This window comes from Orcinus orca, chromosome 13 (assembly GCF_937001465.1).
Source record: "Orcinus orca chromosome 13, mOrcOrc1.1, whole genome shotgun sequence".
Lineage (NCBI taxonomy): Eukaryota > Metazoa > Chordata > Mammalia > Artiodactyla > Delphinidae > Orcinus > Orcinus orca.
In genome coordinates, this window is record NC_064571.1 from 84,076,261 (window position 1) to 84,088,445 (window position 12,185).

General features: G+C 43.3%; 1 protein-coding gene across 2 annotated transcripts in view; it reads left to right on the forward strand.

Annotated features, from left to right (window-relative positions):
- The first annotated feature begins 7,350 nt into the window (after nt 1-7,350).
- Nucleotides 7,351-12,185, forward strand: part of NOL10 (nucleolar protein 10) — an 87,551-nt gene continuing 82,716 nt past the window's right edge. For both annotated transcript variants that reach the window (XM_004274885.4, XM_033437442.2), the window contains exons 1-2: nt 7,351-7,525; nt 11,219-11,264. In XM_004274885.4, the coding sequence (XP_004274933.1) occupies nt 7,460-7,525; nt 11,219-11,264 (112 nt within the window). In that variant the 5' untranslated portion in view covers nt 7,351-7,459. The remainder of the gene's footprint in view (nt 7,526-11,218; nt 11,265-12,185) is intronic.

Sequence of the window (12,185 nt, forward strand, 5' to 3'; positions counted from 1 at the left end):
AGCGTCTGGAAGAGAGAAATGTTATCTTTGGGGATCACTTATAGTAACATCTTCCTCTTTCCTTCATTCAACAAATACTTATATTTGCTCTCTTCTCAGTGTTGCATATAATTACATGTATGTATAGCAGTCAGATGGATAAGGTCCCTGTTCTCACGGGGCTTACATGCTAGTGAGCATGGAGGAACCAGAGTATAAAACACTTCGAGTGTTAAAGAGTAAAGTCATTTCAGGTAATAAATGCAAGAAAGACAATAAAGCACATGGATGTGATGGACGCAGCTGGGCGGGGGCAGGGCTGCTATGGGTCGGAGAAGGCATTTGGGGGTGGGGGGTGACATCTGAAATGAGATCCGGATGCCGCAAAGTAGCAGCGTGGAAATGCTGAGGACAGAGCATTCTGGACAGAGAGAACAGCAAGTGCAAAGACCCTGAGGCCAGAAAAGCAAGAAAACAGTGTGGCCAAGTCACTGGGGAGAGAGAGGTAGGCTGAACACAGGTGGTGGAGGATCTTGTTAGGCATCAGGAAGGAGTTTGGATTTAAATGTGAGTGCACTGGGTTCTAAGCAAGGGAGCGAAACCATCTGATGCACTATTTTAAAAAGGTTGCTCTGAGGGCTGAGGGTCAGGGGATGAGTGAAAGCAGGGAGACCAGCTGGCAGCTTGGGGAGCCAGGCAGTGGGTGGCAGTGGCAGTGTAGAAATCCAGAAAATCTTCTTTGGAGATAAAGCAGATAGACTTCCCGGTGGATTTGACTTGGAGAGTGAACCGCTTGGTGAATATAATCCTGTTTATTGGGAGGGGGAAGGCCAGGGGTGACGGGTATCAAGAGTTCTGGTTCTGGTGGATGGTTGGGAAATCTATCCACAGCCTATTGTAGTGCCTCATGGAGAGAAAATGAGGAAGGAGTTTCCAGAAGAAACAGAGACGCTCCATGGGCTTAGCAGGAGGACTCTCAACACTGGCTTCATCGTAACAAAACAAAACAAAACAAAAAAACTTTATTTTGAAATAATTTTAGATGTACAGAAAAGTTGTAAATATACTACAGAGAGTTCCCATATACCCTTCACTCAGCTCCCCCATTCTACCCATCTTACATAACTATAGCATATGTATCAATACTAAGAAATTAACATTGTGCCACACTATTAACTAAACTACAGATTTTATTCAGATTTTACCAATGTTTTTGCTAATATCATCTTTCTGTTCCAGGATCCAATCCAGGACACCACCATGTTGCATTTAGGACTTAATTCTTTTTAGTGTGTTATTTAAAGATGCACAAATGTAAACCTAGTATAAGTTTATTATGCTTTTAGCTCTTGTATTACTATACACCAAAACAAATTGATACATTATTTTCACGTAAAACTTCAAACCAATAGAATTCAAATTAATTTACTATGATAATTGATATATAGATATTTTTGATGAAAACCAGTTGCTGCTTTGCTAGATGAATATATAGCACTGCTATGACATGAGATCTGTTGCATTCTCTATCCCCACCTGATTTAATTCTTCCCACCACCGTCCTCTACATGATCAATTGCAAAACCTTCTTTCACATAATAGGCCATGACATCGTTGGGCTTTCACTTGGCTCAGACGTGTCCCTATCATATTATTTCATGCCATCCTCTCTCCTTCTAATCACTGAACCGAGACAATAAAAGTAGTGGCACGTGGAGCCAGTGAACTGTAAACTTAAAAACAAACTTGGCGCTGATATGAGCCGTAGTACTTTTCAGAAGACGCCAACCAGATAATCAGATATGCTTATATCAGTTGGTTAAAAACTTATTTTTGAAAGAGAAAAAAACCACAACGAAATGTTATTTTGCAAATACAACTGTAAGCCCCAGTTTAAGAAACACTGCAGTGAGATTAAATACAATGTATGATGAGAATCTAGGTATTTACAGCCCCCTGGAGGTGAAGGAGGATGAACTGGAGTTACTGAGGTACAGAGGGTGGGATTAATAGTAGTCCGAAGAGCAGGTGCAAAGACTCGAAGGAGGTGTGAGAGAGGGTCTTGTTATTTTTCACGCTGTGAGTAATTCAGCTTGAAGAGTCTAGGGAGTGAGCGGGGGTGAGAGACGAGCTGGGGAGGGGGCAGCATCAGGTACAGTGGCTGGGAAAGTTGGAAGGGGCCAGCAAAGGTGTTCTTCTAGGCTTGGGGAGAACTAAAGAGTTTCGAGTTAGACTGTTGATGTGATCAGGTTTGCCCATTAGAGACATGACTTTGTCTCCTGTGAGAGACAGATTTGGGGCAGGAAGACCAGAATAAAAGGATTGTGATGGCCAGGTGGGAGAGGATGAAATTTGAATTCCTCTGGCAGTGGGAACAGAGAAGAATGAATTTGACATCTGAAAGGGAGACTCTAAAGGATTTGGAGTTGGATTGGCTGTGGACATAAAGAATTGGGAGAGGAACCTTGAATGTTTACTTGAAGGTCTCTGGAATGGCAACTAATAACACAGCAGTTAAGGTTATTTGGAGTCTACAACTTTATTTTTTTTCTTAGACAGTTTTTAATGTTTTTGTTCCCAGGAGTAAATAATAATAACTAATAAATAGTGCTTACTATGTTAGGAACAGTTCTAAGAGTTTCATATGTGCTGTATTTTATTGAATCTAAAAGCCCATTAGCTATAAGATGCACCATTATCCCATGTACCATTAGAAGAAAAATACTGTCAATTAAATATGCATGATATACAAGACACACCTGATTTCAGGGATGATAAAAATATCCTGGACTCAGTGAATTATAACACACAGTCATTTTATCTTTATAACAGCCCTCTGAGATAGGTTCTATTATTATCCTCATTGTTCAAATGAGGAAACAGAAGCAGAGAGATTACATGAACTTGTTCTATCCAGCCTCTATCCAGGTAGCCAGGATTTGGACCCGTGCAGTCTGGCTTTGAAGACTGTACTCTTAGCTCCAAGCACGGGCATTGGATAAAGCACCACATTCAAGTTCATCACAGTCTAGGGACTGAATATTCGTGTTAGAGATGAAACTAGAAACACCCAAGAAGCAGCACCTGCTTTGTAGTTCCACCCTCAGTGGAAAACAACCCTAGAATGCAGAGAATTGAACCCTCAGGGCAGTGACTGCGGGAGGGGCACCATCCTGGCACCTGGGACCAAGTACACCTTGTTCTACCTGGCAGAAAACACCATGTTCCTTGCAGTGTGGTTCCTGACTCTCTGACATTTCTTGTTGGAGAAGGAAGATGTATAAATGGCCATGTTTGAAACAATCATTTGGCAGAGAGCTGTGCTGTTTCCAATATTCCAAAGGCCAAAATGTACGGGACAAAGAATTAGGACTTTGGGTCAGGATGTGAAGTGAGTAATTGACTCATTTTTATCAAGAAATATTTGCTGAGAGTGTGCTATTCACCAGGCAGTGGGTTAGGCCCAGGGAACCCAGAGATGAAGTAAGGCCCAGACTGTCATCAAGTCTAGGTGCAAAGGGTGGTCAGACAAGTACCTTACAAACCACAAAGGTAATGGCCATGGATTTACTTCAAATCTTTCAGAATAAACCAAGGATGAGGAAGTGGTGAGGGTATAGCTGAAACATAAATGGTTCATGTGTGAATTGTTGAAGCTGGGTTTTTTGTACATGAGTTCAATACACTATTATACTTCTAAATATGTTAAAAAATGTCCTAGAGTAATGAAAATGAGGGAGAAAGAAAATAACAGGGTGAAGAACATGTTCAAAAGGAGTCCATCCCCCATGGAAACAACCTAAGTGTCCATTAACAGATGAATGGATAAAGAAACTGTGGTATATGTATAGGATGGAATATTACTCAGCCATAAAAAAGAATGAAATTTTGCCATTTGTGGCAACATGGATGGATTTGGAGGGCATAATGCTAAGTGAAATAAGTCAGACAGAGAAAGACACTGTATGACATCACTTATATGTATTATTTGTGTTCTAAAAAAGACAACAAACTTGTGAAGGTAAAAAAAGAAGCAGATTCACCGATATAGAGAACAAACTAGTGGTTATCAGTTGTGGGGGGCAATACAGGGGTGGGGGAGTGGGAGGTACAAACTGTTGGGTGTAAGATAGGCACAAGGATGTACTGTACAACCCGGGGGAATACAGCCAATATTTTGTAATAACTGTAAATGGAAAGTAACCTTTAAAAATTGTATAGAAATCAAAAACTTTTTAAATTTTATAAAAGGAGCCCATCCCAAATTTAACAAAAAAGGAAGCTTTATGGGCTCTATTTTAAAAATGGTATTTTAATTAGGCTTGAGAGGTTGTGACTTAAGGAAACCAGAGTGCCTGCAGGAAACCGCAAAGAACAGGCATCGAGTATCGCATGGCATCCGTGTTCCTTATTATTGTCTGTAGGATGTGTTAAATTACTGTGCATTTTAATAATAAAAATCTGCAAAAAAATAAAGGTATTTATTCAGTACAGTGAAAGCATGGGAGAATGAGAAAAATATTCAGAAGGTGAGTTTTGTTTTTTTGTTTTTTTTTTTTTGCGGTACGCGGGCCTCTCACTGTTGTGGCCTCTCCTGTCGCAGAGCACAGGCTCCGGATGCGCAGGCTCAGCGGCCATGGCTCACGGCCCCAGCCGCTCCGCAGCATGTGGGATCTTCCCGGACCGGGGCACGAACCCGTGTCCCCTGCATCGGCAGGCAGACTCTCAACCACTGCGCCACCAGGGAAGCCCCAGAAGGTGAGTTTTGAGGAGATGGTGGCCTCTGGATATAAGGACAAGGGGAGGGCTTCAAATGACCATCAGCCAAGATTCAAAAGCAGAGAAATGAAATCGATGTTCATGAGGTAGATGGCAGATCTAGGGGTCAGTCAGTGGGAAATCGGATTGAATAAGGTAAAGTGAAATGGTCTAGGACTCTTTATTATCAAAGTTAGGAGTAGGCTATATCTCTATATATTATACCTAACACATGTCACTTAATAAGTGACAGACATGCTTGTGGTTTACACTCAATGGGTCTTTACAATACGTTCTTGAAAATAATAAAGGTAGGGACTTCCCTGGTGGCGCAGTGGTTAAGAATCCGCCTGCCAGTGCACGGGACACAGGTTCGAGCCCTGGTCCGGGAAGATCCCACATGTTGCGGAGCAACTAAGCCCGTGAGCCACAACTACTGAGCCTGTGCTCTAGAGCCTGTGAGCCACAACTGCTGAGCCCGAGTGCCACAACTACTGAAGTCCGCGCGCCTAGAGCCCGTGCTCTGCAACAAGAGAAGCCACCCAATGAGAAGCACGGGAACCACAACGAAGAGTAGCCCCCGCTCACTGCAACTAGAGAAAAGCCTGCGCACAGCAACAAAGACCCAAGGCAGCCAAAAATAAAAATAAATAAATAAAAATTTATTTTAAAAAATAATAAAGGTAGTATTTTTTTGTGTATGAAAGTATTCAAAGTGTCTTGGAAATCATCCTGCATATTTTGGAAAATAAGCATTTTCCATTTTTTTTTAAATTGAGGTATAGCTGAGTACAATATTAGTTTCAGGTGTACAACATAGTGATTCAATATTTTTATAATTATGCTCCATTTAAACTTATTATAAAATATTGGCTATATTCACTGTGCTGTACAATATATCCTTGTAGCTTGTTTATTTTATACACAATAGTTTGTACCTCTGAATCCCCTACCCCTATCGTGTCCCTTCCCCCTTCCATCTCCCCACCGGTAACCACTAGTTTGTTCTCTAGATCTGTCAGTCTGTTTCTGTTAACATTTTCTATTTTTACAACTTGCTTAAAAGGCCTATTTTATTACCACTCTGAAGCCCATGATCTTTCTCTCCCTTGGGACACCGCCTCCCCAAGGAGGATGGCAGTCCTACGTATTTTCTCAAAAAAAGTCTCAGGCGGAAGGTAGAATTTGGACTGGAACTTTAAGGTAGAATAAGGACAGTTACAATAGGAACAAAATTGTTGAGCTCAGAAGTCCTTACTCTGCCATGAACAATATAGCTTGTGCTCAAAGTGACCCACCTCAGTTATATGAAAGTGGAGTGAGTACTACTCTCCAGTTTCAAAAGGACCCTTTTGCACAGTTAACCGACACTTTCTGCTGAAGTTTCATCTAACCACACCAAGAATTCTTAAGTCCTCAGATCTAGGCAACAGTCTCTAAGTAACTGGACGATCAACAGAGAAAGTTTGTGAACTTTTCTGAAAACGATACTTAAGCGAGGGTCTGCCTGTCAATACTGTCACACACCCATCTCAAAAAACATCAGGTTCAAATCCATTTCTTCCCTGATCACCTCTTCTTTTACCTTTTTACCCCTCTTCTTACTATGCTTTTTCTTTTCTTTCCTTATTTAGTGAGATTGCCAGGAAGAAAATTTTCTCTACCTTTCTAGGTTCTTTTGGCTGGTCTAAGAATTAAATTGACATCAGATTAATATGTGAAAATCAAACAAAAGTGTAATAACATGTATACATGGGAGGGACCCAGGAAAACTGAGTAATGCACCAAAATGCTGGAAACCCTCATCTTAAATACCATCTTCAGCTAAAGACAAAAAAGATTGTTTCAGGCACTGGTTTGAGACTTCAAAGGCGAGGAAGGCAACTGACATGGAGATTAAAAAGCAAATGTTTGGTAAACAAATGCTTGCTGGGTATCACAGAGACAATGGGACACAGAGGGGAATTTTAACAGACTTTGCTAGGTTCCTCCCTGTCTACCACACCCAGTTCACACTCTAGTTATCCATGGCGACAGCGCCCTTGCTAGAACAGGTCCTCTATCTACATTCTTCTAGACAGTGAAGGGGAAGGTCAAAGTTTTTTCCTATGTCTTTTGGGCCTTGATTGGTTTCAGCTAGAAATAATACGCACGCCAAAGAGACATTTTGGGATGGCAAATTTTGCTCCCCTGCAGGATGAATGTCAATTCCAGATGAAAATATTTTTTAATATCATTTTTAAAAATCTTTTATTTCTAATGGAATATTGCAGGAACACTGGTGAGAAAAGAACTCACTTCCACTTTGAATTCGCTCCCAGGTCGTATTCTCTCCCTGGATTCCCTGACCGGGCCCCCCAAAGCCTCAGTCAGCCCAGACAGCCCTCCCGGGTACCTAGACCTTTCGGCCTGAGCAGAGACCCTAAGAGCTTCCTGCTCCTCCCTGCTGACAAAAGGGAAAGCAGTTCTTCGCCCTCCCTATATTAGGGTCGCTCCCAGCCCCGCCGCCTCCAGGACCTCACTAGTTAGCATTCCCTAACTCCGCCACTTTCCCACTTCCGGGACCGGCGCTTTTTCCGGCGCCCGGAAGTGCGTCATCACCCAGCGCCCGCGCCCCGGGCCCCACGCCGCCCAGGCGCTCCAGGAGGCCCTGAGATTACGGTGCTTGCGTGCACTGCAGCGTCCTGGACGGGAACGGGGGTGGCTGATCCTCGGCGCCGCGATGCAGGTCTCCAGCCTCAACGAAGTGAAGATTTACAGTCTCAGCTGCGGCAAGTCCCTTCCCGAGGTGAGTCACGTCGGGTCCTCCTCTTCGCGGGGCAGCCGCCCCTCTCCTCCCTGTTCCTGGTAGTTTCAGCTGGGCCCGGGCCGGCCCCAGACTAGGGGAGGCCCAGAGTCCAGGGACGGTGCCTGGGGGAGCTGGTCGGTGCTGGGAGACGAGGACAGTGCTGTTACCGCGCCAGAGCCTGGGCCGAGGGGTGATCGGGATTGATGAGTTGGCTTGAACTTTTTGCGGGTAAAGTTCTCTAGAACAGAGGAGCTGTCCCTTTGGGCTTGTATAATGATCACAGTCGCTGCCACACCGAGGAGGAAAACGTGGACAGATTGGTTGACAGGTATTTCTCCCCCACTTTAATGCCCGCTCATCAGCTCTTCGTTGAATTCCTGTTATATGCCAAGTTCTAGAAATACAGCAGTGAAAAGAAATGCAGACTTTGCGTCAGCAGCATTTATGATGTGGACGGCAGTATTTTTGAACCTTGCTGAACTTAACTTGATTTCGTTGAGTCTTAGGACATCAGAATTGGAAGGCGTTTGGAAAGTCAGCCATTCTCTTCCAATCTTTTCATGTTGAAAATATGCAAAAGATCCAGCGAGGGGAAGGGTGACTTGTCCATCCACCTAGGCTCTGTAGCTTGTATGTTATTTCTCATAAGTGCTGGTCAGGCTGCTGTCGAAGCACTGCCAGTGAGAAGAAACTTTTGGCAGAAGCTCTTCCATTTTGAGACTGCTTGTTAGACAGTTGTTTTAAAACACGCCCCCTTTCTACATGCCGCGGTTGCTCTGAGTCCTGCCCTTGGAAATCAGAATAAGTGTAACTCTTCCTTGTGTCTGACTCTAAAAGATTTGGAGCCAGTGATTAGACTCTTCTCAGAATTCAGGTTAAATAACTCCTTGTTCTCCAGCTGTTTGTCACACAGCATGATCCTTCTCATTTTGTTCTTTCGTTCTGCACATTTGCTGAGACGTGAGTACCTGCAGGCAGCCCTGTTCTAAGTGTTGGGATACGTGATGAACCGGTCAGATAAGGTTCCCTGTTGGGGAAAAGGATAATAAGTAAGCAAATAGGACAACTTCAGATACTGAAAAGTGCTTTGAGTGTCTATAAGAGAGCACTTGTGGATGAATTGTTTAGAGAAAGTGGTTTGGACTCAAGCCCTCAGGGAAGGCCCCTCTACAAGGGGGTCACATTTGAACAGAAACTTGGTTGATGAAAAGGATTGAGTCTTTTGAAGATGGGAGAAAGGAAGAGTTTTCCGTACTGAGGGAACAGAAAGTGTCAGTGACCCACAATGGAAGGCACTTGGCACGTTGGAGAAACAGGAGAAGCACGGTTGTGGCTGTGGAATGCTCAGTGGGGCAAGAGGGTGGGGACAGCTGAGGCTGGAGAGGTGGGCCTTGTAGGCCAAGGCAGGAAATTAGGGTTTTATTCTTAGTGCTGTTGGAAGCTGTTGCTGGATTTTAGATGGGCTGCTCTCTGGTAAATTACTGCAGCTGGGGAGGGTGTGAGTGGGGATGAGTTAGGTGGTCCAACTGAGAGACAGGTGGCTCGGGCTAGGATGGTAGCAGAGGAGATGCTAAGACTGGGTGGGGTAAAGGAGGTGTTTTGGAGGTAGGCTAATGGGACTTGCTAATGAGTTGGATAGTCGTAGGAAGTTGAGGTGAAGGAAGGAATCAAGAGAGAACTCTTAGGGTGTGGATCTGAATAACTGGGTACACGGTGTTGCTGATAACTGAAATGGAGAATTGAGCACATTGCGGGTTGGGGGAAGGTAGTGAGCAAAAGGCATGAAAAGTTTTATTTTTGATACTGAAGGTTTGATGTTCTAATAAACATCAGGTGGAAATGTTGAGTAAACAGGTATGTGTATCCTGTTAGGGAATCTCTCTAAATCTTCTTTTAAAGTAATTCTGACTTATCAACAAATTGCCTGTTTTGCTTTACCTACTTCAAATGTAAGATCAAGCAGGGTTTTGGTTTTTTTTCTTCTTTTCTTTTCTTTTGTTTTTTTCCAACAATGGCGGGATGCCTGTCCAGTGAGAGAATTAGGTCATCAGCATTTCCAGAGCTCTTTTGCTGGGTTTCTGGTTAAATTCTTTGGCATTGGTAAAGTGACGTTCCCTATCAGCTGTGATTTTGTAGAACACAAAGAGGATGCCTGATATCAGTGACAACTTTCAGTTCTTTGTTGAACTTTTAAAACTTAGACTGGTTCATTCCTGCCCCGTGCTGACTCTGTCTGGTGTGCTCTCCTGTAGTGCTGTCAGTGTGTACAGAAACTCCAGAGTGAACTGTTTTTTCATCATTTTTCAACTCTTTTCCATCGTCACCGTTGTAAGGAATTTCTGGCTCTTTTAGGTCCCAGGCTCCCATTTAGAAGGCAATCTCAGTCCCCTCCCCTTTGCCCCAAGCTCCTGATGTGTGAGACCAGCTATCCAATGAACTGCCCCCTTCTTTAGCATAACTCCCTGAGAAGAGGAAATCGAATCCCCTATGAAAGGAGAAGCCCTTTGTTTTGCTTCTATTAAGTTGATGTAGAAGAATGTATCGAGTGCCCAGAAATATAGTTTAACATCACCTTTAATTGAAACATTTCTACCTAAAATGAAATCAGAGCAGTGTAATCACAAAGGCTAGCACAGACCTGTAAACCAATGCCCTGAACACAAGGCAGGAGGAGAGCTCTGGCTCAGACTGAGGCCCTTCAAAGAGTGACACCTGTTCCAGCGTCCACACTGCCTCCGGCGTCACACTTAGGGTCTTCAGGAGTGGGACTACATGACCAGAGAGCCCTAAAGATTATAATGTCCTGTGTCTGACATGGGCTGTACATTGGGTTTGTGCTTTTAGAAATGACATCTGTTAATTTTTCTCTTGCTTTTCTTTGATTTCCTGAGGGTATGTTTTCTTAACCTCGTCATTATTGACGTTTTGGGCTGGGCAGTGCTTGTTGTACAGGCTGTCCTGTGCATTGTAGGAGGCTTGGCAGCGTCCCTGACCTCTACCCACTAGTTGCCAGGAGTGCCCACCCCTTCCCATTGTGGCAGCCAAGTACACTTTAAGAATTGCCAGATGCCCTTCGGAGGCAAAATTGCCCCTGGTTGTGAACCACTGCTTTAAGGTGATCGTAACTGATTAGTGCTTCATCATTGGCACCTGTTCATGCAATGGACTTATGCTGCAAGCTAAAATAAGGTACAGGAATTACAGAACAAAATCTGGTGTCAGCGAATGTGACTTTTAAAAGTATCATTTCTTTATTATCAAGTGTCAGCTGTTTGGTCAGGTTTATTTATCTAGGTTTATGTTTTGTAAAAAATATATTTCTTTAAGAAACTTTCTCCATTTAATGTTTGCTTTTTAAAATTTCACTTAAATAAAGTTCCATATATTAGGTATAACCCATAATATTTGAGATTTACTCCTTTCCCTTAGGTTGATTTGATGAACTAGTTTTCTCTTGTATAAAATATGGTAGTTCTAAAAATTTATTGCCTAGTATATGTAAATATATACCAGAAAAAAATCCATGTAACAGGATGTTCACAGTAGGGTTAGGATTACAGAGTATTTTCATTTTGTATGTTATATATTCCTATAAAATTTCAATTTTTTAATATGAGCATGTATTATTTTTGTAAGCAGAGAAACAATTCAAGTAAATATGTTTTAAAATAAAGTCTCTTTGTTTTCTTTAAGTGGCTTTCTGACAGAAAAAAGAGAGCACTTCAGAAGAAAGATGTTGGTGAGTATTATTTTTTTCATTTCAGCTACATTTGTGATCCACGTTATAATGCTTTTCTCATTTATTTTTATCATATTTAAGTGAAGGTTTACAAAAACACAGTGGAATTCATGCAGTGCGTGTGGGCTTCAGTAGTTGCGGCACACGGGCTTCAGTAGTTGCGGCTCGCGGGCTCTAGAGCGCAGGCTCAGTAGTTGTGGCGCACGGGCTTAGTTGCTCCACGGCAGGTGGGATCTTCCCGGACCAGGGCTTGAACCCGTGTCCCCTGCCTTGGCAGGTGGATTCTTAACCACTGCGCCACCAGGGAAGCCCCCTTTTCCTTCTTAAGAAAACCTTTGTTGTGCTTGATACAGTCCCGTGGGTATGGGGTTTGATTTTACCTACTTAAGCACTAGTAAGTTAGCTTGTTACTGTTTCATGGATGATAGCAGAAGACGTAAGACTCCTGGGTCAGAGACAAGGGCTGCATTACTCAGGCGGCACAGCAGATAGCATGATCACCAGCATGCTCTGTCACCCCCCTGCCCAAGTTCCACAGGGGCACTCAGTGTGGCCCAGATGGGCGCACTGCGTGCAGTGGCTTTGTGTTGCAGCTGAGGAACACTGAACTTGAGAAGTCCACTGCCTTTACAGCAAGCAGTAAACAAACCTGCTCTTTGTCTAGAGGAGACTTACCTGTGGAGGTTCCCAGCTGCATAAATAATGCTGAGAAATGGCTCAGGTAAAGGAGTGGCCAGGGCCTTACAGTCTTGCCGTACCCAGCAAGACCAATAGGAATGCAAGCAGTCCTAGAAGGACTAGCTCTCCTAACAGTTCCATAATCACTTTGTTTTCCAGTGTATCATATCTTTTTCCATTTGTTGAATCCATTTGTCAGTTTTTGAGCTATAGAGACAATGAACATTTTCTTTCTGAACAAAG